This window comes from Physeter macrocephalus, chromosome 5, assembly GCF_002837175.3.
Source record: "Physeter macrocephalus isolate SW-GA chromosome 5, ASM283717v5, whole genome shotgun sequence".
In the NCBI taxonomy this organism is placed as follows: domain Eukaryota; kingdom Metazoa; phylum Chordata; class Mammalia; order Artiodactyla; family Physeteridae; genus Physeter; species Physeter macrocephalus.
Genome location: NC_041218.1, coordinates 14814598 through 14841143, shown reverse-complemented (window position 1 = coordinate 14841143; position 26546 = coordinate 14814598). Strand labels below are relative to the sequence as shown.

Here is a 26546-nt window from a genome sequence, read left to right as displayed (position 1 = left end):
CCACCAGGGAAGCCCCATGACTCTTTTTGAATTATGGTTTTCTCAGGGTATATGCCCAGTAGTGGGATTGCTGTGTCGTATGGTAGTTCTATTTTTAGTTATATCTTCTTGATCTATTGTTCTTTTCAACAATATATAATGTTGCTCATTTTTCTTTATGATGTGTTTTTGCCCTAATATTAAATTTAATATCCCAGCTATCTATATCCTGAATAATATTCCATTGTATGAATATATTAAATTTTTATTTATCCATTCATTAGTGTGGACACTTGGGCTGTTTCCACTTTTCGATTATTATGAATAATGCTGCTATGAACATTTGTGTACAAGTTTTTGTAGGATATATGTCTTCAGTTCTTTTGGGTGTATACCTAGGAGTGGAATTCCTGGGTCATATGGTAACTCTATGTTTAATTTTTTGAGGAACCACTGCCAAGCTGTTTCCCACAGTAGCTGGATCATTTTACATTTCCACCAACAATGTATAAGAGTTTAAATTTCTCTACATCTTCACCAGCACTTGTTATCTTACTTTTTTTTTTTTTTTTGGTTATAGCTATCCTGGTTGGTATAAAGTGATATCTCATCCTTTTGATTTGCATTTCCCTAATGACTAATGCTGTTGGGCATCTTTTCATATGCTTATTAAGTATGTAGTGTATTAAGTATAATTTACTTATATTAGTATATTAAATATATAAAAGTGCTTCTTCCAGGAGAGTTTTCTTTCTTTTTTTATATTTTATATTTTTTATTATTTTTCTTATTGAAGTATAGTTGATGTACAATATTATATGTTACAGTGTACAATATAGTGATTCATAATTTTTAAAGGTTATACCCCATTTGTTACTATTATAAAATATTGACTGTATTCCCCATGTTGTACAATATATCCTTGTAGCTTATTTTATACCTAATAGTTTGTACCTCTTAATCCCCTACCCCTAATGTTACCTTTCCCCCATTCCCCCTCCCCATTTGTAACCACTAATTTGTTCTCTATCTGTGAATCTGCTTCTTTTTTATTATATTCACTAGTTTATTGTATTTTTTAGATTCCACATATAAGTGATATTATACAGTATATGTCTTTCTCTGTCTGACTTATTTCACTTAGCAGGAGAGTTTTCAAAGAGACTCTTTGTGCTGTAAACTTTTTAAGGCCTTGTATGTCTGAATGTATCATCTTTCTATCCTTACATTTAAGTAACAGTTTAGCTGGGTATAATATTCTAAGTTATTTTCCTTCATCACTTAGAATATATAACTTCATTGGTTTTTTTGTCTCCAGTGTCTTTTAGGAAGACTAATGTCAATCTAATTCTTATTCTTTTTTTTTGTGGTACGCGGGTCTCTCACTGCTGTGGTCTCTTCCGCTGTGGAGCCCAGGCTCCGGACGCACAGGCTCAGCGGCCATGGCCCACGGGCCCAGCCGCTCTGTGGCATGCGGGATCCTCTCGGACCAGGGCACGAACCCGTGTCCCCTGCATCAGCAGGCAGACTCCCAACCACTGTGGCACCAGGGAAGCCCTAATTCTTATTCTTTTGTGAACTATCTGCTTTTTCTCTCCAGAAGCTTTTAGAGTTTTGTTTTTGTCTTTAATGTTCTTAAATTTCACTGTAATGTGTCGAAGTTTTGGTTTTTCCATGTTTATTCCGTTTGGTGCTCCATGAGACCTTTGAAATGGAGTCCTTTTTTTTTTTTTTTTTTTTTTTTTTTGCGGTACGCGGGCCTCTTCACTGTCGTGGCCTCTCCCGTTGCGAAGCACAGGCTCTGGCCGTGCAGGCTCAGCAGCCATGGCTCACGGGCCCAGCCACTCCGCGGCACGTGGGATCTTCCCGGACCGGGGCACGAACCCGTGTCCCCTGCATCGGCAGGCGGACTCTCAACCACTGCGCCACCAGGGAAGCCCTGGAGTCCTTTTTATCTTTCATTTTTTTAAAGTTCTTACTTATGATTTCTTTAAATATCTCTTCCCTAAATCCATTTTCTCTCTTCCTGGGATTCGTATTGTACAGATATTGACATTATTATTATCTCTTAAATGTTCTTTCATATTTTCCATCTCTTTCCAGTACCTTCTAGGAAAATTCCTTGAGCTGATCTAGATTATTATTCACTTTTCAGCTAGCTAGCCATTGTTTTTATCCAGTCTGTTGGGTTTGTTAAGCTATTACGTGTTTCATATATGTTTCCATTTGGTTCTGTGTAACTGCTTGTTCCTTATTATTAGCCTCTTTGTGAGGATCTTTATTATGCTTATTTTAAGTTCTTGATCTGTGTTGTTCCATTCTGGTTTGTCTATTACAGTATGTTCCATTAATTGTCTCTTTGTTGTGATTATACTCCTCAAGTATCTCATTATTTTCAGGTGTGCGCCTGTTTTTTCTGGGGTTTAGCAGCTTTCTTAGCTGGTGATATATATGAAGGGACGAGGCCAAGGTCAGGGCCCTAGCATGTGCTTAGTGGGTTGGGAGCATCAGACCCACAAGGTCCCAGGCACCAGAGTCAGACCTTGAACCAAACTGTAGGTCCAATCCTACCGTTTATTGTTTTCTACTAACTTGCTTATACTGGCTTATTTCTGCATATGTGTGGTGATTTTTTATTATATATCCCTGCACTTTGGCTTTGGGCATTCTTTGAGGCCTGGTTTTAAAGTGTGTTCCTCTAAAAGAATATTTGAGTTTGCTTCTTCCAGGCTTCTAGGAACATTATCAACCCAGGACCACTTCAAACTAAATGCTCAGCTTAAGGATTTCAAGGACACACAGATAGGAGGACTTTCAGCCACAAATGTATTTGAGTGGTTACTGCTGGTGGTTAAGAATTCTCGTAGAAGGTTCCCTACCCTGCCACCCAACCCTGAGCTGAGGTTGAGACAGATAAGTCTTCTCTTGGTGAGGTCAGGGATATTTTTTTCATTCCCAGCAATAAGGTCAATTGTTGGGGGCTCCATCATTTTGCAAGAGTTTATGATCTGACCTCCTACCATGCTACTCTGAGGCTTTCTTTCCTTTGGACTGCCTAAGGCAAATTAAAATCTAGACTGTAGGCCACCAGGAATGAGCAGATATCTTCAGGGCAAATGTTGCTTTTATTGCTCACTTACCTCCTTCTTTCTGACCTCTGGTTGTTCTGGCTTCCTTTACTGTCAGCTCAGTCAAACTTAAAAAAAAATATTTTTATGTTTGTTAAAATTTCACCCAGGACTTTGTGTTTTATATGGAGAGAGATTTCTCTGCACATCTAATCTTCCATAATGCAAAAAACAAAAGTCTTATATATAGGTTCTATAAAAATAGTTATATCTCTATATAAACACATATTAAAATTTAATATAATTAATATAAGATTATACTTAATAATTAATATGTAAATATCAAAAAGTTGTATATTAACTGTACATTCACACAGTCCAGTTCACAAGTCAGACTGTCACATGCTGCCTGCAGTGCATCAGGTGTCCTGTTGAAAGAGCAGGAGTTCCATAAGGAGGGTTTGACAGTGGTAACTTCATTTACTAAAGTGGGAATCTTTCTGTGTCAGTTTCACCAGAAACCCCAAAGGCTGAGAACAAAACAGTAGGTGCCAAGTCCATCCACATTCTAAAGGGAAAAGGAGCTAGATCACCTGTGCACCACATGCTAAGAGATTGTGAAGGAGATACTGGGAAGCACTGGCTCAGTGCTGGGAAGGAAGAGCTCAGCACCCACCTCCAGGCTTTGTGAGAGAATGTGAGAAGATTCCTTTGGAAGCAGATGTCAGTATGCTGGACATTTCCCTTCTGTTCCCCAAGCAGGAGAGGGTGGAGGTGCTTCCTCTTCACCTCATGCCAAATGAGGGGGGCACTTCTAGAGGACCATTGGGAGAGCGTGACACATCCTGTGGAGTTTGAGGGACACAGAAACTGGTGTCTGACTCACTCCTAAAAGTCTAAAGACAAATGAGGAGTAGGTGGCTAGCTCCTGGAGAAGACAGAAGAGGAGAGAAGGCTGCAGTGGGAATGGTTTACACTCCCAAAGTTCCTGAGTTCCTGCGGGCCTGATGTGGTTCTCAAGAAAGGGAGCCAGATTTGGTCATTTTAAGAAGGAACCCAGCCAAAGGGAACACCTGGACGGATGGAATGACCTCAGTGGAGGGGAGGCTCCTGGAAACTAAGGGGCCGGGGCAGGAATTCTAAGTAACTAGAGAAGGCATGACCTGCAAGGGAACTACAGCTGAGAGATCCCCAGAGAAGGAGAAACTATTGAGAAACTATAAAAAAAAGAAGCAACACTGGAATCTGCTGCTCCCGGAGGACACGGACACCAGCTTAGCTCTACCAACAAAGTAAGACCTTACCTCTTTCTTCTTTCCCTTGCTGTAACCGGCCCACAGGCCCGGAACAGCAGCCAGCAAGGAGGCAGGAGGTAGTGAGAAACAGAAATGACACTGATCCTGACCCCCATTCTCCTTCACATTTCCAGACTGGAGGAGGAGAGAAATGTTAAATTAACTGATATTTGAAGTTTTGATCTGATCCTGGATGAGACTTGTTCATACCTAGAAAAAAGAGACTATTCTTAAAATGATCATGATAACTCTTTAACCTGTTTGTCACCTAAAAGAGTAATGCTGTAAATTTCATCCAACCATAAGAACAAATCATTACGGCAAGTGTGTAGGGGCCCTCATGAGAAAACAAAGTTGCTTTCTGTTTATACAAGTCTAGCTTGTTCCAGGAAGAGGTTGCATTTGAAGAGCAGAAGAGTAGGTGGGGCCGTGTCCTATTGCCCTAACTGCCCATTTTTCACCCTGTGGCAGCCTCAGCTGACAATGGGGAGAGGTCTTATGCAATGACGTTTGGAGTTTTAATGTTAAACAGACTGGACTTTTTTAAAACCAAAGGGGGAAAAAAAAAAAAAAGCCAACTGTCCTGTTATTTCCTAGGAAAGCTGTGTGAGCCACCCACGATTTCATGCCGGAGAGGAAGAAGTCCGCAAGCAGCAGTGGAAGCAGGAATAAAGTGCTCTCTGCTTGTATCTGGCAAGTCCAGCTTGCTGGTTAATAGTCACCTTTACTTCTGAGTATTATAATGTACTGCAGTCTATATGCTACAGGATGTTTTCAGTAAGGTTGATTTGCTTAAGAGTAAGACATTTAAATGGCAGAAACAACTATGTAATGGGAAGTAAACGACATAAAAATCCGTAAACTACACAGATGGAATGATTATCTTGTTGAAAAGTATTTACAAGAGTTGTCAAACTTAAAAATTACCTATTTTTCTTTTACAAAAGAGGCAAGTGTTTCTCATTTGCTGTCCTCTGTGATGACAAGAGGGTATGAGGAGTATGCTGCTGTGTGGTCTACAGTCTGGTTTTTGGCAGCCAGCGTTCATTCCCATATCCTTATGTATTACAGGGGCTAGATTTATGGAAACATTCCCAAACGCCTTGCCTTCAGGGTTCTGGATGTGATTTCTTTCTGCTAGATGTATTCACGTGGTAGTTTGTAGGGGGAGGAAAAAGTGATATTTTTTCTTCTGGCAGCACCTAGCAAAACGGGCAGGCCATGGGAGACTTAAAGTTCTGCCGTAGCTCCCAAGTAATCTCCTATCAGCCCCTATGTGAGTACTGGGGGGCCAGCTCTGATCAGCAGTGGGGGGGCCTGCATTTTTCTGACCTAGGTGATAGCAGCAACCTCCCAATACTGTGAACTGCTGAATGTTAGTGGCGGCTTTCCTTAACTTCTGCAGCTCTTCTAATAGTGCCGTCAAAGCGTCTGCTGAATTGAATGCCCTGCACTCCGTTCCTTTCTGCTTGAAAAGCCTGCAGTGGTTTCTCTTTTTCTGACTGAGCCCTGATGGATACAGGTGCCTAGCTGATCTTCTGAAAGAAATGAACATACTTAATGGGTCCTTTTAAGTTAAAAGTGATATTTTAAAGCTAAGTGAGGCACTGACTGCCTTTTTAAAAGAAACTCATGCAATGAAGAAATTTGAAAATGGATGTTTAGAAATGTTTATCACTATGTGATTTTGTTGCCCCAAATGATGTGTTAAACCAAGATTTTCAAAATAATAAAACATACTGTATTACCTTGCATTTTCAATAAAATAAAGAATAATAATCTTTCTTTACTGAAATTAGTACTTTTTTACTGTTAATAAATAAAATAAAAATATTTTCAAAATGTTGTTTTTCCTTTTTAAAATATACTTTTTATTTCTATTTTGTGCATTTTTTTTTTTTTTTTTTTTTTTTTGTGGTACGCGGGCCTCTCACTGCTGTGGCCTCTCCCGTTGCGGGGCACAGGCTCCGGACGCGCAGGCTCAGCGGCCATGGCTCACGGGCCCAGCCGCTCCGCGGCATGTGGGATCTTCCCGGACCGGGGCACGAACCCGCGTCCCCTGCCTCCGCAGGCGGACTCTCAACCACTGCGCCACCAGGGAAGCCCTTTGTGCATGTTTTAAATGTATCTACTACGTTGAATCAATAATACATGTATATAATTTTAAAATAAATACAAAGGGGGAGGCACAAGATTTTTACCACAGTGATACACAATTAAAGAAGTTTAGAAATCACTGCCTTGGGACACGCATCTCTAGAATCACGATTGACGGAAGCGAGTGCCTACAAACGTCTACTCTCAGATACACCCTCTTTCATTAGTCCTGGCTCTTTCCCACCAAAATTTCCCCCAGATTCCCAAGCTCATGGCCAGGTAGCTAGTCACTGCTATAGTTGCAGTTTTAAGACTGGACCTTCAGGGTCTCTTCCTACAGTTTCACTGGGCATAGAAAACTTGTCCCAGAACTCCTCCTGTACCCTCCCAGAGCTTGAAGGACAGAATAATGGTGGCCTCACAGTGGGTGGAGACTGGAGGTAGGGTCTCTCTACTTTAAGTGAGGCACTTCCCCAAGCCAACACACACACACACACACACACACACACACACACACACACACACACACACACACACACCCTGAAGATGCAGATTCTGCACGTCATTTGGGTCTGTGCTCAAATGTCACCTTATCAGTAAGGACCTCCCAGAACACATTAGCAGGTCTCAGTCCCCTACCCCTGGCTTTCTTTTTCTTCATAGCACTCATCACCATTTGATAAATTTTATGTGTTGCTTGTTTATTTGATTATTGTCTGTCTGCCCCTTTCTAGAATGGAAGCTTCATGAGTAGAGGAAAGGCTTACCTCTTCTACTTGTGCTCTCCCTAGCATCTGGAAGTGCCTGCCTCACAGCAGAAGCTTAATAAAAATTCATCGAATGACAAAATATTTGCTTTCCCAGCCTCCCCCGAACAACATGGGAACATAACCCAGGCCATGCTAATTAGAAGTACACAGCCCAGAACTCTGACTCTTAGGTAATGACTTAATCTATTCTGGCACAGGTGGAAGCAGAGGAGCCAGCTACCGCCAGTGTCCTGGAGCAACAGCTTTGATGCCATTGTCCAGCCCCTGTCCAGTGTCACTGTGTTAGCACTGCAACTGCAGCGACTGTGCCTGCTGGTGTTTTCACTGGACCAGATCTGGGACAGACTTTTAGGTGAGGTTTCTTGCCTGTGTAGCTTCTAAGCCTAGTGTCTAGCCTTACCAGGAAGTTCTGAGAATCACCCAGTATCTTTTAAATAAAAATCCCTTTTCTGCTATAAATTTTTTTTTTAAGTTTAAAAAACAGGCTTTGGAGTTAGATTGCGTGAGGTCAAATACCAGCCTTATCACTGAGCAGTTAGTAAAGTTGGCTAAACCAAGAAACTGCCCTGAGCTTGTTGCCACATTTCTAAGTAGGTAAAATCCGAGTACTACCTCATAGGATTGTGGTGAGGGTCCAGTGGGACGTTGCCTGTGAAGTGCCCCAGGACATAGTTTGAACCCTGGCAACCCTAGGTTATATAAGGCCAACAGAAGTGTTTTGTTTGACAGACAGTATTGTTTTTAACTGATTGCTAACACTTAAAGGGGCATTGCATAAAAATTCTGGATTTACAACTTCTCTTGAAAAATCAGAGGCTCTGTCAACACTGGAACCACATTCCTACTTGCAACTGGATTGAGCTGTAAAGTCTAGCTCCTGTGCAGGAGGTAGGAACCCACCTGCCTCATTCACTCTTGTTTACCTGCCTGCTCTCTGCTGTAGGGCTTTGGGTATGTAGCCCTGCACTAGGAATATATATATTTTCCAAAGTTGCAAAATTATGAAGTTTGGCTAAATTGTCTCTAAGAACTTTTTTAGACTGATTTGGTTGTTGACACACAGCAATTCTAAAATTTAGTGGAATTCATTCCCAGACAGCCATTTTATTATCTTTAATGTTTCTTTGGGTTGACTGGGTTTAGCTGGGCAGTTCTCTGCTCCATATGACATTGGTTGAGACTGTAGTCATTTGGGGGTGCCACTGGATTGGGACACTCAAGATGGCTCACTGAACATGATAATTCATGCTGTCAGCTGAGAGGTCAGCTTGGCGTATCTCAGGACTCTTCCTTGGGCCGTGGGGTTTTCACAGCATAGTAGCTAGATAAGAAGCAGATTGTGAAAGTTGCCAGTTTTAAGGCCTGGGGCTCCAGAGAAGTCCCAGAACATTCTATTTATTAGTTAAATCTGGTCACAAAGCCAGCCTAAGCTGGCTTTCAAGTGTGGGAAGGGTGAGTAGGATGAGTAATAAGCTTCAGCTCTTGATGTAAGAAGCATCATATGTATGAAAGGGGAAGATCTTGGGGGGGCCATCTTTGATGACTAGTGGCTAGAGCTAACAATTTATGATTATCTTTTTACTCTGCTTTAGTGTAAAAATGGAAGAAAAGAGTCTCTCTGCAGTTCAGTAAAAAGGAACTCAGAATTATGTCTTATTGCCCCTTACCATAACATATCAACGGTTATTGAAAACCTACTTCCAATTAATTCTCCCACTTCCTCAGAGCTGGCTTAAATTTGCTACATCTTAGAAAGTTGGATAAACAAATTTCTACTAAGGGGAAAATAGCTGACAGCATTCTTCTTAACCCCCTGCATATTTGCCTTTTAAAAATCAGACACTTGTGAATTACAGGGTGATAAAATGAATATTTTATGAGTGTGACAGGGAGAGATCATTCACATTAAGTCATACTGGTTTACTCTTGAGTTGATTCTGGAAGTGTCAGGATTCCAGCCCACGTGAAAAATTGATCAAAGTTGGCACAGCTAGAGCTGGTGAACCCTCAGAGGGACCTGTGAAGAGAGCCCCATGAGAATGGGAAGTCTGGAGTCTGAGCAGTTGCATCTTGGCTCGTGAGGAAGATGATGAAGCTGAGACACAGGTGATATAGCTCGTAAAAGGTAAGATTACTTACAGAATCTAGAGGAGCCCACAGGAGGTGAACTGAATCATTTTAACTTTGCCATACTGACCATAAGGGCCTGGAGAAGTGTCTGACTTAGACTTCCTGAGGAAACTTGAAGCCCAAAAGGTAAATAGGAATATTAATGCGAATGGTTAAGATTCAGGCAAAGGGAATAACACAAGATGTGGAGAGGGGGGCTTGCCTGGTCCTGGAAGATCCCACATGCCGTGGGGCAACTAAGCCCATGTGCCACAACTTCTGAGCCTGCGCTCTAGAGCCCACGAGCCACAAGTACTGAGCCCGTGTGCCACAACTACTGAGCCTGCACTCTAGAGCCCGCGAGCCACAAGTACTGAGCCCGTGTGCCACAACTACTGAGCCTGCACGCCTAGAGCCCGTGCTCCGCAACAAGAGAAGCCACCACAATGAAAGCCCGCGCACCGCAACGAAGAGTAGCCCCCGCTCGCCGCAACTAGAGAAAGCCCGCGCGCAGCAATAAAGACCCAATGCAGTCAAAAACAAATAAAATTAATTAAATAAATCTATTAAAAAAATGTGGAGAGGAAGACAGAAGTTCAGCTACACCGAGCAGAGGGTGAGAGGAGATGAAGGTTAAGACACAGGCAAGGGTCAATTTAGGTAGGGTCCAGTGGTCTGAAATTTATCTTACGGGCAACGGGGAGCCACTGCGAGATTTTAAGCAAGGGGTTAGTCTGCTGACACTCAGAAATGACTTGTCCAATTTATTCAAATAGGAAAAGAAACAGAAAATTAACTCCTAACTGTTTCTAGTTAACTAATTCCTAGTGAATTAACTAATTCTAATTCCCTGCTGTCCCACGTTTACCACTAACCCGCCAATTCAGAAGGCAAGATAAACGTTTCTAACTGGCCACTTGCTCTGCGGAAATGGCCTCAGTGTTTCAACCGGAAACAAAATGACCGCCACGCACGCCACCTAATGGCCGGATGCAGCCAAGCCAAGTCCGGAAAGCCGCAAAACCGGAAGGGGCCGGCTGTTTCCGGTGAAAACCCAACGAAGCACAAGCTCAGCGGACGAATCTGGGAGATTCGGCTAGCGTGCCCAGCGCGCTCGGCTCCGCGACGTCGTATGCGCGCTTTTGCGCAGGCGCGGGAGCTACCGCGTAGGAAACGCGTACGCAAAACCGTGCGCGTGCCCGATCTCCGTCCGGCGCATCGGTGCTGCTTCGAGGGTAAAACCTTTGGAGCTGTGAGGCGGATATTTGTTCTCTTAACTACAACTCCCAGCATGCCTCGCACCTCATTAATGGTACTAAGTGTGGTTTCCTAGGATAGGTTAAAAAGAAACTGAAATGACGATGACGTACCAAGGAGGAAAAACATTGAATACGTTATTTGAGTATGCTGTTCATCGAAGCCCCAGTGGCCTAATGGATAAGGCATTGGCCTCCTAAGCCAGGGATTGTGGGTTCGAGTCCCATCTGGGGTGATTGCACTTTTGCCTTTAAAATAAACTTTCCAGTAATACTTCTTGCCTTTCCCCCTTCTTAAACAATTGTAGCGAAAAATGCTAACTTAATTTTACTATTTAAAGATGGAAAGTGTATGCGTGGTTTCTCTAGGTGTGGGCCTACAGTTTGCGAGAATCAACATACTCCCATTTCCTTCCTCTGAGCCGTAACCCCATTAAGATTTCTGCTAAGTCAGTACGCTGAATTTTGACATCCCCTCTAGACATAAAATCTTCTCATAGTTTTCTATTTCAAATTGACTTGACACCCACTTCCGACATGCCCTCATTTTCTCCAGAGTCAGCAGTCCGTCAGCGAATGGCGTCTGAAATGACGCAGTCAGGAAAGGAACTAGGACCTTCTTTTCCCTTGCCCGGCCTTTCTCCAGGCTCTTCAGTTTCACTCGGCTTTCGTTTGCTTTTCTCTTAACACCTTAGGACGCCGCTCGGTGTTCGATTAATAACGCTCCGCAAAGAAGGGAAGTGAGACATTCCACTGTCCTGCAGTCGATAGGGGGAGTCGGCAGTCTGGTTCCGACCGTACCATTAAGCGGCTGAGCAGGGGGTGGTGAGTGAGGGGCGTAGGGCACCGTCCCGCACCAGCCTCGGACGACGGGAAAATGGCGGCCTTGGGGTCACCGCTGCGCACTTGGCGAGGGCTTCTCCGAGAGTTGCGCTACTTGAACGCGGCCACAGGCCGACCCTATCGGCACACCGCGGCCTATCGGTACCTCGTGAAGGCTTTCCGTGCACATCGGGTACGGAAGCCCGCGTCCGGGGGCTCCAGCGTCCCTTTCCCGGGAAGGGAGGGAGAGTCGGGTCTGGGCAGGGTGGAGGGCGCCTGGCCTTAGCCCTATGCCCTGGTCTAAGGCTTGAGCCCGGGGACTAACCGAGGACCGGCGGGAAGGCAGAGTCATCCTGGGGTGGAGCCGTCCCTGAGGATTTCATTGGCTGTCTTTGGCCTGTGTGGAGGGGAAAGTCAGAGGGAAGTGAAATGGCGGAAATAGAGAGGGACAAGAAAAGAGATGTCCTTGGTGGAGAGTGTAGGGTCACAGGCCACAGCATCTACCCAACATTCTCCTTTCCGGAGGAGAGCTATTCTGAGAACGAGTTTTTGATGCAGAGAGGAATATTTGGCGCTTCTTGAAGAGCAGGACTACGCCGCTTCAGGGAGTGGTGCCTTGCAGAGCTGAACTAGAAACCTCTAAGGAGGTGGTCCTGTGAGTTACAACATTAACGTGATATGTTACCAGACAACAGTTTTTCCGCCTGTAGTAGATAAATATGTACATATGGGAGGCCATCATCCTTGGAAAATCCCTTTGTGAAATCCGCACTCCTTCTACCCTTTAGGCAAGATCGGATGGAAGATAGTTTCTTTCTTCAAAAAGGGCAACTGAGGCTCGGGGACAGTTGACCTGTACCAGCACATGTATAGGAACAACTAGGCTCTAATTTGCTGCCTTTAGAGTTACTGATCTGGCTTGGAAAGAAGTTGCAGCCTTTCTCAGAAATAATAAATTGGAGAGTCAGCTTGGGCTTTAGCAAAGGAAACTTAGCGTCCTTTGAGCAGTGTGGGAAAGGGGAGAACCATCATCCTAACTCTTGATTTTCTGAGCCATGGAAGTTAGAATGCAAAATGTTAGAACTAAACTTCAACTAATTTTTAAAAGGTCACAATATTAGGGACTTTTAGGAACTTGGCTAAAAACGACGAATAAGAGCCACACGTGTGCTGTCTTTTAAGAAGCTTACAGTCCACCTGAGGAGCCATATAACCGAGGACTAGAATAATCAAGTGCTAAGGGAGTAAACAGACAGCAGGGGTCCTGGCATATAGAAGGGGTAGGCTTTCAGGAGGAAATTCATTAACCAGGGCCTTGAAGAATAAATTAGACTTAGCAAGTAAATGGGGGTTGGGGAAGATGAGGTCCAAGTAAAGAAGGTGCACAACTGAAAGCCCAGAGGTGAGAGGGACTGACAGTTGAGGGCTGTTAAGGCTTAGGGTGTGGTGGAGGAAGTGGAGGAAGATGAGGTAGGTGGTAGGCAGGAATTTAAACTTTATTGGAAATGTAATGGGAAGTCACTCTTAAGATTTTTAAGGTGACATGATTATAGTGGTACCTAATGGAGGCAACATTACTGCCCTTGAGAGGGCCTTGGTAATGGCTCTGAAATTCCTTGGAAGTACCCCTGAAGTTCATGCTAAAAATTCCAGAAACACCACTCTGTGGAATGCATATGAGGATATGGGGAAGGGTTCTATTTCCTGCTGGCTCAGAGCTAACTCAATAATCATCTATGCCCATTTTCTCTCTCCTCTCCCTAAGCTGAAGGGATTCAGTTAGGGAGGGATCTCCCCTTTCTCCATAGGGAAAATACAATTTTCTATTTCATTAGATCTCTTGGTCTCTTGTGGTTCATTTATTATGTTATATTGCTGATGCTTCTCTCCTGACTCCTCATGATTCAGGCTTAGCTGAATCAGGATCAGTTATGTTCTGTCCTATACTAACACAGAATTCCTGTTTCAAACTCTATCAATTTAGACTTATATAATAGAAATGAATGTTACCCTTTGTTGATGCTTGACATTAGTGTTGGTCACTCATAAATTTTTAATTATAAAAAGTTAAATTGATTAAAGCAGATGAATTTTATTTTTGAGCAGCTTATAGGTGCCATTTTCATATATGTGATCTGCAAATCTTAAAGCACACATTCTAGTTTTCAGATTCCAAACCTAGATATTCAAGTAAAGAAAGGTCAAAGAGAGACATATGTAGGCAGTGGTGCCCAGAGATTAATCCACACTTGAACAGGGCTCCTTAAGTCATTTGAGGCTATGCACACATCTTTGTCTTACCTTTTCTGCCCCTTTCTCACAGCCTCAGAACATAAAACTAGTCAAGTAAAGTCTGTATACTAATTTAATCTGGAAGTTAATTATGATGAAGAAAAAACAAGGTTTGTAGTCACTTTGGAATGGATATGGAATTTCCAGCTTCTACAGGTCATCAGAATACAGATTTTTCAGATGAATAAGTAAATTGTGAGAGCGAGTATAATTAAGTAGTATGAACATATGCATATTACTTTTATTTATACAACCTTCATTTTGTTACTGGTGAGGACAAAGCTATTTTTCAGAAAAATAAGTTTTTAATTTTCATTGAAATGAAAGGCATATGCCATATTTACCGAAGTCCACAGTCACATAAAATAAAGCAGCCCTTCATTTGTTTGAAGGGGAGAAAGTTCTGTATTTTATTCCTTAGGTGACGTTAATGATCAGTGACCTGACTATATTCCCCATCTCTGCCATTAACCAACCATAGAGCCTCTCTGGGCTTTAGTTCCCTCATTCGTTAAATGAGGGTGTTGAACCAAGAGATAAACTTTTTTCCAGTATTAAAATTTGAGGACACAATGAAATGCTTCAGTGAAACTCCTTGTAAAATTCCTCTTTGATTAACAGGTGCCAGCTTTCCTAATCATCAACAGTTACAGAGTGCCTCTATATATGTACAGAGTGCCTTTATATATGTTATTAAGTATACACAAACACATGTTTGTATGTCCTCTGCAATTTACTTTCATTCTACAGAATGCTTGTTTAATAACTCTTTCTCTGTGGACCTGTATCTGCAGCTGGGCTGTTACTAGAATATCTGACCTTGCTACTTCTCCAGGTCACCAGTGAGAAGTTGTGCAGAGCCCAGCATGAGCTTCATTTCCAAGCTGCCACCTATCTCTGCCTTCTGCGCAGCATCCGAGAACATGTGGCCCTTCACCAGGAATTTCATGGCAAGGGTGAGCGCTCAGTGGAGGAGTCGGCCGGCTTAGTGGGTCTCAAGTTGCCCCAACAGCCTGGAGGGAAGGGCTGGGAGCCATGAAAATGGAGAGATTCCTTGGATGCTGCCTTCATACAAGAATTTAATAATTTCTATCAATATGTATTTATCATTAAATTTTTTTTAAAGTTTAGGGGTTTTCTCTGAAATTTTGTTGACTGAATTTCTCTGAAATTTTGTTGACTGAGGTTGTCTTAGGGAGGTTTCATCTTTACTCTCAGTGAATTTTCTGAGGTTCTTATACTAGGCTGATAGATGTTCTTGATTTACTTTTAAAACTCTTTAATTTTTTTTTAATTTAAAAAGTAATACAGCCTATTAAGGAATTCAAATGGTGTAGACATATAAAATAAAGCCCTCTTACCTTTTCCCTTGTCCCTCCCTCCCCTCTCCCAACCCCATTACCAGGTGGTAACGATTACTAACAGTTTGGTGTGCATCTTTCTAGATGTTTCCTAGCATAAACAAACAATTATACATATATACCTCTTATCTAAAAGTACACAAATATGATGTTAAGGTCCTGGTAGGAAACAGATGGCACACTCATACAGGGTTACTGAGGAGAGTTGATGAAGGGATATTTATAAAGATGTGGGTTGAATTAAGGTCAGCAAGACAGTGGGGAGCTGTTATCTCCCTAGGCCTGACGGAGTTGACCCTTAGGTATGAGAACATGGCCACCACTCATCTACAGGCTGCAGGAGGACCAGGGAGGGGCAATGGAATGAGCACACCGACCCCTCCGCTTCTGCCTTCTACCCTCATGTCAGATTGCTCTTCCTCCTGAGTTCCGTCTCAGGGTGAAGGGCTCCATAATGCACTTGGCTGACCAAGTCAAGAACTTGGGCTTCATTCTGTATTTCTCTTTCTCCTCACTCTCCACATCCAGTCAGTAAGTCCTGCTTCTGCAAGAACTGTTAGCATCACTGTCTCTGTCCTAGTTCAAGCACTGGAAATCTTTTGGCTGAACTATTCAGCTAGGCTCCTAAATGGTCCCTCTGCCTCTAAAGTCCTGAATTTCACAAATAAAAGTCATCTGTGAACTACCAATAGTTCTTTACCTGTGCCCCCTTTGTGGTATATGTCAGTTTCTTCTGGTATTATAATTGTAGACATATAATCTCATTTTCCCTGGACTGTCAGCTCCCTTAGAGTAAGGATGATGTCTCATTCACTTTTGTAGTCTATAAAGCGTCTTCCACAGTGACTTACATAGACAATTACTCAATCAGTGTTTTGAATGCAAGGCTCAGTTCTACTCACTAGGAGAACAATCTGAACAGAAATACTCCAAGCACTTCAAAACATCATCTCTTCTAAGAGATTAACATTAGAATAATAGTATTAAGAGGTTAAAACAAGCATTTGTTTAGTTGAACAGATCAAAAAAAAATGTTTAACCTACTATTTCCCCCTGTGTTTTTTCATGGACATGGGTATATTATTACCTGAAGATGTTTTACTTAGCTAAGATGAAGAAAGCAAAAGGATTAGGATAGATTGATGTTTTGATTCCTTTCGTTAAAATATTGTGTATATAACAAATAACTTTTTTTTTCTGGCTGAGCCGAGCAGCTTGTGGGATCTTAGTTCCCCGAATAGGGATTGAACCCGGGCCACAGCAGTGAAAGCGCCGAGTCCTAACCACTGGACTGCCAGGGAATTCCCATAACATTTTTACAGAAAGAGATTTGAAGCAGAATTGCCTAAAAGGGTAAGAAATACTTATGGGCTTGAAGTCATATAGACCTAGGCTTTAATCCCGTCTTTATAGTTTACCAGCTGTGTGATCTTGGGTAGGTTAGTTGCCCTGAGCTTGTTCCCTCTTCTGTAGAATGAGAATGCCAACAAGGTGGTTGTAATAAGTGAGAATAATTTTACATAAAACATTTGCACAGTACATAAGTGCCTGACAAAAAAGAAAAACTTAAACCACCGCGCACCCTTATTCTTTCATCATGAACCCTTCCTCTAAGCCCTATTGCCACCAGTCTTCTGAAATACAGACAACTTATTTCCCATGGTTTAAATGATTTGCTCAGGCCATTTCTGTCCTTATATAATCAACCTGGACCTCCTATCAATGGTCTTACCATCCAGAATTAGGTGAACTCAATGTTAGAAACAGACGGAATTGACTCTGGGATATGAACTGTATTAGTGATAAACTTTCTGTACTGGGAATGTCCTAAAACTAGGGGCTCCTGAGGTTTTGGCACTGTGTGAACTCACTATCGTTTCTGATGTGGTACAGGCTTTATCACATTCCTTTGCTGTCTCTTCTGACAGTCCTTTAACTTCAGCTGCTTCCTCTCACTGAATTCTATTAGTATTTAAATATGCTCAAGGCTCTTCCATCTAAAAACGACTATAGTTGACCCTTGAGCAATTTGGGGGATTAAGGGCACCAATCCTCCACAGAGTCAAAACTCTGAGTTTAATTTATAGTCTGCCCTCCACGGTTCTGCATCTGCAGATTCAACCAACTGTGGGTCGGGTGGTACTTTGGTATTTATTATTGAAAAAATCCCCGTTTAAGTGGACCAGCACAGTTCAAACACATGTTGCTCAAGGGTCAGTTGTACTCAGCTTTAACTCAAATATCTTTTCAGCTCCTATCTTTTAACTCATTCCTCTTCGCAAACAAATTGAATGTATTCAATGAATTGAATGAATTTATTCAGTGAATTGAGTGAATTTTCATTTTCTACATTTTTTTTAAAAAGTCTTTATTGAATTTGTTACAATATTGCTTCTGTTTTATGTTTTGGTTTTTTGGCCGCGAGGCATGTGGGATCTTAACTCCCGGACCAGGGATAGAACCCGCACCCCCTGCATTGGAAGGCAGTCTTTTTTTTTTTTTTTTTAATGTTTATTTATTTATTTATTTTCTTATTAGTCATCCTGGAAGGCAAAGTCTTAACCACTGGACCACCAGGGAAGTCCCCACACTTTTTAAACTTATAAAATAAGTTATATTGAGGTATAATGTACATATAATAAATATACAGGTCAACGAATAATGACAAATGAATGCATCTGTGTAATAACTACACCAATAAAGCTATAGAACATTTTCACTGCCCCCCAAAAGTTCCCTTGTGCCCATTTGCAGACAACCCCCCCTCCCCACACCTGGTCCCAGGCAACCATTGACCTGCTTGCTGTAACCATAGATTAGATTGGCCTGTTCAAGTATTTCATCCAAATGCAGTCATATAGTATTTACTCTTTTGAGTTGGCTTCTTTTGCTCAGCATACATACAGATTTTGAGGTTAATAGTCCATGTTGTCTCATGTACCCATTTTCTGCATTTTTTATGACCATTCATTCTTAATCCACTGCAGTCTGGTTTTTCTCCCTGTATTAGAACTGCCTTGCAAATTTACAAATGACCTTCCTGCCACTAAACCCAATGGATCATTCCTTATCTTGCTGACCCCTAGGGAGTATTTGCCACTGTTAAACTTTCCTTGCTTTTCTCTTGGCTTTCATGATACATTTTCTGCTTTCTTCTCTCACTCTAGCCATTTGTCTTCAGTTTCCTCTTCTGTGTACCGCTTATAATGTTGGTGTTCCTCATGTTCAGACTTAGGTCCTTATCCCACACTACATGCTTTCCCTGGGTAATCACCTCCATTCCAAGGCTTTAATTATCATCAACAGGCTAACTCCAGTCCAGGCCCCCCTGCCAAGCTATAGACCCGTGCGTCCAGCGGCCAGACAACACCACTTAGGTGACTCAAAGGCATCTCAAATTCAGTGCATCTAAAATGGAAACTCCTCATTCCCCCATAAAATCCCTGGTGTTCCCTGTTAGTTCATTGACATTCTCACTTAGCAACTTAACTCGGAAATCTGAGTTATTCGAGACTGCTTCCTTTCCTTCACATCCTCAGCTAAATAATCGCTAAATTAGATTTTACCTCCTAAGAATCTTGACTCGCTATTGCTACTACCCTAGTGCAGACCTCTTATCTCTTGCATCTCTTCTCTGAACCACTGCTTGCCCTAATTGGTCTCGTTAAATCCAAATTGCGCTCTTCAATCAATCCATATTCCACTATGTACAGATCTGATCTTGTCTCTCTCCAGCTTACAACCCTTCAAGTTAAACTTTAACAAGGGCCTGCGGGATCTGGCCCTTGCCAAATATCTTGAGCCACATCTCTACTCCCCTTACACTTGACAGTCTAGCCATACCGAAATTTGGTTCTAGGAGCCATGGCTTTCCTTCAACATTCTGCTGCGTGTGGCTTGCAGGATGTTAGTTCCCCGACCAGGGCTCAAACCCACGCCCCCTGCAGTGGAAGTGCGGAGTCCTAACCACTGGACCACAGGGAAGTCCCCCAGAACTTGAATTTTTTAATCTACATTTAAATTAACAGGAACCATGTTTATAAAATTTGATGTTAGGTATGTACTCATGCCCCAAGGATAATTGCAGTATTAAATTTTACTATATAGCCTTTATTTATTTACTATATTAGTTTATAAATTACAGTAAAATGCAGAGTTGTCTGCTCTGGATGGCTAGCAAAATGTATGCTACTTGTACCTATTCTAATTTTTAATTACCTGGTTTATAGATTAAGAGTATATACTGCTCTTATAAGTTCCTGTTTCCTTATGAGACCTTATTCCTGAAGGAATGGAGATCATTGCTAGAATGTACACAAAGACATATTCACAGAGCTTTTTGTTTTTTCAGATAAGAGTTATTAAATTTTAAAAATTAAAAAAAGTTTACAAACAGAACAAACTTTTGTTCATGATAGTCTAGGTAATTTGGATTAACCCTTCTGTTGAAGACAGCTAGAAAACGTGGATGAAATTTTTTTTTTAATTCTTAAAATCATTAAAGAGGTATTAAGTAGGGAAATACTAGGCCAAATCTTAGAAGACAAGAACCAAGAAAAGTGCAGCACACAAAGGCACATTTTTGGCTTCAGGGCATTTGCCAGTTTAGTAGCAATAGCTTCAGTATTGAAACTGACCTGTATTTTTGGTGGGATTATAGGGCTAGGGAGGCAAAAGGCAAAGTCTAAGGCCTACCAAGGTGGGCACTCTAATAAACTCACACTCACTTTAAACTAGGACCCTGGAGTTCACCCTCAAGTGTGAACTGGAAATTAAAAAAGTCCTTGCCAGGCTTTCAGACCATATTTTTGCCATTTTGGTGTCAAGAGAAATTAAAGCATTGAATTTGTATCATGGTGATCCTTGACAAGTACTTCAAGTTACTATCAGAGAAAAATAAAAATCCTCTCTGGAGAAAGATAGCATTATATCCTACTTAGGGCTTATATTATTCCTACACATAGTTTTTCAAATACATGTTCAGCACACAAAGATAACCAGACACAGAAGAAAACAAGACCCCATAAGTGAAAACCAGGAAATACAACAGAAACAGAAACAGAGAAAACATCAGATATTATAATTAGCAAACCCAGATTACAAAACAATTATGATCACTAGGGTCAAAGAACAGCCAACCTTGGGAATTTCATCAAGGAACCAGAAACTATAAAAAATGACTTAGATTTGAAAAACCAAATAAAAATTCTAGAACTGAAAAACTAAAGAATTTAATGGATGGGTTTAACAGCAGACTAGATACAGTGGAAGGGAGATTAGTGTGAACTATAAAATTTGTCAGAAAAAAAGCATCTAGAAGGTAGCTTGGCAAGACAAGGTGGAAAATGCAAAGAGAGTAAAGAGACATAGAGGAAACAGTGAAAACTTTATTTGGAGGTCCAGAAGTTGATGAACGACAGTATTTGAGAATAGCTAAAAATTTCCTGGAATTGATAGATGTCAGTTCACAGATTCTAAAAGCTCAATGAATCTAAAGTAGAATAAATAAAAATAAATCCACACCCAGATACATCATAGTAAGTTGCAGAAAACCACAGGCAAAAAGAACAAAATTTGAAAGCAGCCAGCTATCTTCAAAGGAGTGACAGACTGAGAACTGACTTCTCAGGAGCAACGAAGGCTGCAGAATGATAGAATCTACGTGCTGAAAGAAAATAACTTCCAACCTAGAATATCCATCTAGAATTGAGAAAGGCAAAATAAAGGTCTTTTCAGATCAACAAAAATGGAAGAGTTCCTTACCAGCAGGCCAACACTAAAGCAAACCCTGAGGCAGGGTAGGCAAACTTCCCTAAAGAGCTAGATAGTTAATAGTTTAGTCTTGCAGGCCATAGGGTATGGTATCTGTCACAACCACTCAACTTCGCTGTTGTAGCGCAAAAAAACCATAGACAATAACAAATCAGTAAGCCTGGTGGTATTCCAAAGAAACTATTCACAAAAATTGGCAATGGGCTGGATTTGATGGGTGAATTGTATATTGCTGACTCCTGTCCTAAAGTTTAAACATCAGACAAAAGGGAAATGACCCCAGATGGAAGGGCAGAGATTCCAGAAGGAAAGCAAAGCAAAGTGGTAAATAAACAAACATCGATTATATGAAACTTGGTTTTTGTTTTTTTTTTTGTATGCAGGCCTCCCTCTGTTGTAGCCTCTCCCGTTGCGGAGCACAGGCTCCGGACGCGCAGGCTCATTGGCCATGGTTCACAGGCCCAGCCGCTCCGCGGCACGTGGGATCCTCCCAGACCGGGGCGCGAACCCGGTTCTCCTGCATCGGCAGGCAGACGCGCAACCACTGCGCCACCAGGGAAGCCCGAAACTTGGTTTTAAAAAACATAAAGAACTGGGAATTCCCTGACAGTCCAATGGTTAGGACTCTGCACTTTCACTGCCGTGGGCCTGGGTTCCATCCCTGGTTGGGGAACTGAGATCCCACAAGCTGTGGGGTGCGGCCAAAAAAAAACAAACAAACCGTAAAGAACTAAAACACATGCTTAACAAGAGCATGTATCTTGGGAAGAGGTTGAATGGAGTTAGTTTTCTAGGTTCTCTGTATTATCTCTCTGGGGGAAGTGTAAAGACTTTGATACATTAAAAACGCCCCTTATAACTTCTAGGGTAACTGCTAAAAGAATAAAAACAGACTAAAATTTTCAAACTACTAGAAGGGGAAAAAATGGAATGATTAAAAGGCAGGCAAGAAAGGAGAGAAAATTAAACATAAAACAGGTGAGACAAATAGACAAAATAAGCTTTAAACTCAGCACATGTGTAATTACATGAATATGAATGATTAAATGCTTCAATTAAAAGACAGTGAATATCAGACTATTGAAAATAAACATGTTGTTTTAAAATAAGAGATACATCTAAAATGTAAGCAACCAGAAAGGTAGAAAGAGAGGGATAAGAACTAAAATCTCTTCACTGACACATAACATTTCAACATTTTAGTGTATTTTCCTCCTAAGGGTATTGTATATATAATAGTGCATTCCTCTCAGACATATTAATTTGTAAATTTTTCTTTTATTGTAAAGTTTTCAAAGGATGATATTCCAAGTATTGGAGTTGTTTGAATTTTCAGTTCTCTGAATAACTGGTGGGAAACTATCTGGTCAGTTACTAAACACTAGGATGATTCTAAGATTTCTGTTGGCCCAGTATGCATTTAAAGGGATCTTGGGGGAATTCCCTGGTGGTCCAGTGGTTAGGACTCGGTGCTTTCACTGGCAGGGCACAGGTGCCATCCTTGGCCAGGGAACTAAGATCCCTCAAGCAGCGCAGTGCGGCCAGAAAGAAAAAAAAGGATCTTGGAACTATGATTGTTATTTCACGTAAATTTTTTACTGATCTTGATATTTTTATTTATTTATTTATTTAATTTTATTTTTTTGTGTTATGCGGGCCTCCCTCTGCTGTGGCCTCTCCCGTCGCGGAGCACAGGCTCCGGACGCGCAGGCCCAGCGGCCATGGCTCACGGGCCCAGCCGCTCCGCGGCACGTGGGATCCTCCCAGACCGGGGCGCGAAGCCGGTTCCCCTGCATCGGCAGGCGGACGCGCAACCACTGCGCCACCAGGGAAGCCCCTGATCTTGATATTAAATTATAAGTTCCAAGACAATGTATATAAAATCTTAATGAAACAAAAAAGTTTACCATTATTTCCTTGCAAAGTACCTATGTCTCATCTTAAGGAATTAATATTTTACAAAAAAAAGTTAAAACCTCAGGGCAAGGCTCTGGGCTAGGATTTTCTGCTAGCTCATTCCGTCCTCACAACAGTGCTATAAGGTATGTATCTTCATTAGACATGAGATTAAGAAATAAATCGCTGAAGGTCCCACAGTTAGTAATCGGTCGACCTACGTCTGGAATGCAGGGTGATGGTAAGCTAAGAACCCACAGGCTTGCTTTTCTGTTGTCAGGGCTGCTGATACACTGAAAAGGCCTTATCCTTCAAATTTAGCTCTCAAGCAGGAAAAAAATTCTCTACAAGATGACCTCCTTTCCTTTGTTAGAATACTGCTTAACTTTTATAGCTTCTAATTTAGACTAACAGCTTCCTGCTATATATATAAGTAACGATGACAAATCCGAATGGGGTAGGTGGCCTGTTTCGTAGTGCAGTAATTTCAGGCATTATTTCCTGAACCTGATTTATTCCAGTTGGGGGTGCTTAAAGCCTCCCTGCATAGATTAAGGAAGATGACCCAGCTGTCAGATCTCCAGGGCTCCTTCTGTAGACGGTCGGGCAGCAGTGAGAAAGGGGTCGAGTCTACACGATTTTCAGGTGGGCCCTTGAAAACGAGTTAATCGGTCAATGAATATTCGTCAGGAATACGCCCGTATTAGCTACTAAGACTGCTAACCTCCGTCGAAACGACGGGTATGGTCTCTACTTACTTTCGACTCGGGCTAACCCTCTGGCACACTGGCTAACTTGGGGCTGGTTCGCCAGCACAGCGTGCAACGCCGCCCTAACAGGCCTGCAGCCTGGAGCGCGAGGTTTTCGCGCCCGGGGCGGATCCGGCTCTAGGGTCCGTTGAGGCACCAGAGTCTCGCGAGATCTGGAGGGCTGGGGCGGGAGAGGCCCGCGTGCACGCGCCCGAGAGCCGTTAGGGTGGAACCCCTCCCGCACGGGGCGGGAGGAGCAAATACAGTTGGACGCTAGTTGGTGGAGCCCCCGCGGGAAACGACTAAGCGCGAGGAGCGTGCGCGCTCACGTCGCGGCGACGGTGGCGGCGAGCGGCGTCAGAGCTTGAAGGGGGGGCTGACGTCTTCTGGCGGGTGGCGGTGTTGGAGACGAGAGCTTGGTTAGCCGGTATTGCTTCTGTCCCAGGAACGCGACGGAGAGTGAGGGAACGAGGGTCGCTTTCGGGGGCTGCTGCCTTCCACGTACGCGTCGTCGTGAGGAGCGCAGCCCGGACTCTCCTGCAACCCCTCCAGCTCCCTTTTCCGCACGCCTCGAGGCAGCGGCGGCAACCGAGACAGCGTCTCACCTTCCCCCACCCCTTCCCCTTGTCCCCCCGCCCGAGAGGGCCCGGTCTGCGCCCCACCCCCGTCCGTTCGCCCGCTACGCCGCCGCCATGTCGGCGCAGGCCCAGATGCGCGCGATGCTGGACCAGTTGATGGGCACCTCCCGGGACGGTAAGTCTCTGCCAGTGCCCTGGGGGTGGGGGAAGGGTTGGGGAAGGCGAGGGAAGGGTCTCCGCGGGCGCACCTGGGCTTGTGTGTGTGGCTGAGTAAGGGGCTCCCAGATTGGTAACACGAGGTCCCGGCTCCCGTCCCATCCAATCAGGGCTGGGCAGGCGGGCCTGGGGGGCGGTGACCGAGCGGATTGGCGGGAACTGCTGCCAATGGGGTCAGGCGGGGCCTGGAGGCCGAAAGGAGAGTTTGAGCCTTGAGTGTTGACTTGGCTGGGACGGGAGAGCCCATGTCTCTGCGTAGGCGGGCGGCCTGTTTTGTCGCTGATTAGGTACCTGCGGACCGCTAAAGCCTCCGCCCCCTGAACTAATTCCTTAACCCAGAGCTTTGGGATCAGTCCTCGTCGCCGCCTTCCAGAGTATCCAGGGAGAACTGGCCCCCATCATCCACCCCCTTACCTGGGTCCGGAGAAAACCTTTAGGAATCCAGTCCCAGGGATGAAACAACCATTCTTACGGGAAAATCTGACCCAAACCATGGTTTCTTGAAGCGGGTGTGTTTGGCCCATTTTGTGAAAAGAAGGATGTTACGGCCTGTTTTTTTCTGAGAGACCTCCATTTTGTTAGACAATTTAATAGAGGCTTTGTTCAGTAAATATTGACAAACCTTGCTTGTGCCCCGAATAGAACCATTTTGAAAATGTGGTGCCCAGTGAAGTAGAATTGAGGGGAAACAACTATCCTTTTAGGCGCTTAGGTTAGAGCTTGTGGAGAAAACCACTGATGGCTGGATATCTTTTTGTCATAGAGAATTTGTAGATAAGATGAAATGCTGATGCTTTTTTGGTGGTGATAATTAGCAATGTAATATTAGACTCAAATCCATGCTAATATGGAGGAAGGGTCTAGTTCACTACTTTTTCTCTTAAAGACAAAGCCAATACTTGCTCATTTTTGTATGTTGCTTGTTCAGGCAAATAGTTTCTTAGCCATTAAAGAAATGCTTTTTTTTGACAAGTTATTTAAATTGCTTGACGTAAGAGAAAAGGCACACTCAACTTTTTAGTCGCTATTATAATTTCCTTGAATGCTCTGCAGCAAAATATGTGAGTAAAACATTTTATCGAATTCAAATGTTTTAGCAGTGTATACTTTGCATGGTTTTTCAGTGTTCATAGTTCAGTTGTAATAAATACCCACATTTGGAACTTATCTTCGTAGAACGTATAGAAAAATAGGTGTAGATCGCAAACCTACTTGTGGTTGTGTAGAGAGGAGGCAAGATTGGGAAGGAAATGAGTTTCATTTGTGTAGTAAACCCTTGAAAGTTAACGTTAATTAAAAATGCCACTGGAGAAACTTTTATCAGTTACCATTTTTCACTTTTAGATAAGAATGGTTTTTTATAACATATGGTATTGAGAAGGGACTTAATCCAGGATCTTAGCTAACAGAGTAATCTTTGTAGTAAAATTATGGAAATCATTTCATTTAAGACATATTTTACATGATCCTTTTAATCCTAGATGGGTACCGTTTTTGGTACCTTCTGCACGGATTGAAATTCCTAATTTTACTGGGAGGGTAGTTGGATCAAAGTAACTACTATCACCTGATAAATTTCCAAACTAGGCAGCCAATCTAATATTGCAAAGCTGAATTAAAATGTGTGTGTGTGTATATATATATGTGTATATGTGTGTATATATATATATATGTACACACACACATATATACATACATATATATATTTTTTCTATGTGTGTAATCAGCAGAAACTTGGGTTTCTTAAAAATCCGCTCTGCTTTGTATACAGATAAATTTATATTTTTATGTGTCTGTTACTGGATTTTTTTTTTTTTTTTGCCTCCAGACTAAGAGGATTTACCAATGAACCCATGTTTACAAGTCCACGATATTATTTAGCTGAAATGACTGGATTTTCACTGCTGTGTTGGGCCAGAAGTAAGAAACATACTACTTTCAAGGAAAAGAATTGAATTTTTTTTAGATACCCAAATTAGTTCTTTTATGTATATAAGACAAGAATCAGAGTATTCTTTTCCTTCTTACCAGTTAGTTAACGAGTTTACATATTTCATCTTATGATTCAGGACCTTTAAATAATTAGGATTTTTTTTTTAAGCATACAGTCAACTTGAAGTTATCCAGGGATAGGGGGACGTGGATACCTTCCTGAATAACTCATGTAATTTGAAACCATATAATGGGAAGCTTTGTATTGGACAGAGGAACAGCTTACAGGGAATGCTGTTGGGTGTCTTTGGTACTAAGAGGTGGAATTGGGGATCCAAGAGGTGGGAGAGAGAT

At 42.5% G+C, this 26546-nt stretch overlaps 3 protein-coding genes and 1 non-coding gene across 12 annotated transcripts in view; all 4 read left to right on the top strand.

Annotated features, from left to right (window-relative positions):
- The window catches only part of UBN2 (ubinuclein 2), a 90204-nt gene extending 84171 nt beyond the window's left edge, over positions 1–6033 (top strand). The window contains exons 18-19 of one of the 2 annotated variants that reach the window (XR_003679706.2): positions 3557–4339; positions 4940–6033. The gene's annotated coding sequence lies outside the window, so the exon portion shown is untranslated. Of the gene's footprint in view, positions 1–3556 lie in introns of both variants that reach the window. The other variant, XR_003679705.2, reaches the window with a different exon arrangement.
- A 4704-nt stretch (positions 6034–10737) lies between these two features.
- On the top strand, positions 10738–10810 carry TRNAR-CCU (transfer RNA arginine (anticodon CCU)). Its single transcript has one exon. It is a non-coding gene; the product is annotated as a tRNA-Arg (tRNA).
- Positions 10811–11326: 516 nt separating this feature from the next.
- FMC1 (formation of mitochondrial complex V assembly factor 1 homolog) lies at positions 11327–14818 on the top strand. Its single transcript, XM_007105532.4, has 2 exons — positions 11327–11589; positions 14524–14818. The coding sequence occupies exons 1-2, from the start codon at positions 11452–11454 to the stop codon at positions 14725–14727; spliced, it is 342 nt and encodes a 113-aa protein (XP_007105594.1). The 5' UTR covers positions 11327–11451; the 3' UTR covers positions 14728–14818.
- A 9013-nt stretch (positions 14819–23831) lies between these two features.
- The window catches only part of LUC7L2 (LUC7 like 2, pre-mRNA splicing factor), a 57436-nt gene continuing 54721 nt past the window's right edge, over positions 23832–26546 (top strand). Inside the window, exons 1-2 of one of the 8 annotated variants that reach the window (XM_028489696.2) lie at positions 23837–24219; positions 26089–26180. Coding sequence is in view for 2 of the 8 variants with exons in the window: in XM_028489695.2 (XP_028345496.1) it covers positions 24159–24219 (61 nt within the window). In the remaining 6 variants the exon portion in view is untranslated. Of the gene's footprint in view, positions 24220–26088; positions 26181–26546 lie in introns of all 8 variants that reach the window. The other 7 variants (XM_028489698.2, XM_007105537.4, XM_028489695.2 and 4 more) reach the window with 7 other exon arrangements.

Excerpts from the sequence above, each read along its gene's own strand:
- FMC1 (XM_007105532.4), top strand. The coding sequence starts at position 11,452 with ATGGCGGCCTTGGGGTCACCGCTGCGCACTTGGCGAGGGCTTCTCCGA. Across the intron at positions 11,590-14,523 it reads AGGCTTTCCGTGCACATCGG|GTCACCAGTGAGAAGTTGTG; the intron begins GTACGGAAGCCC and ends CTACTTCTCCAG.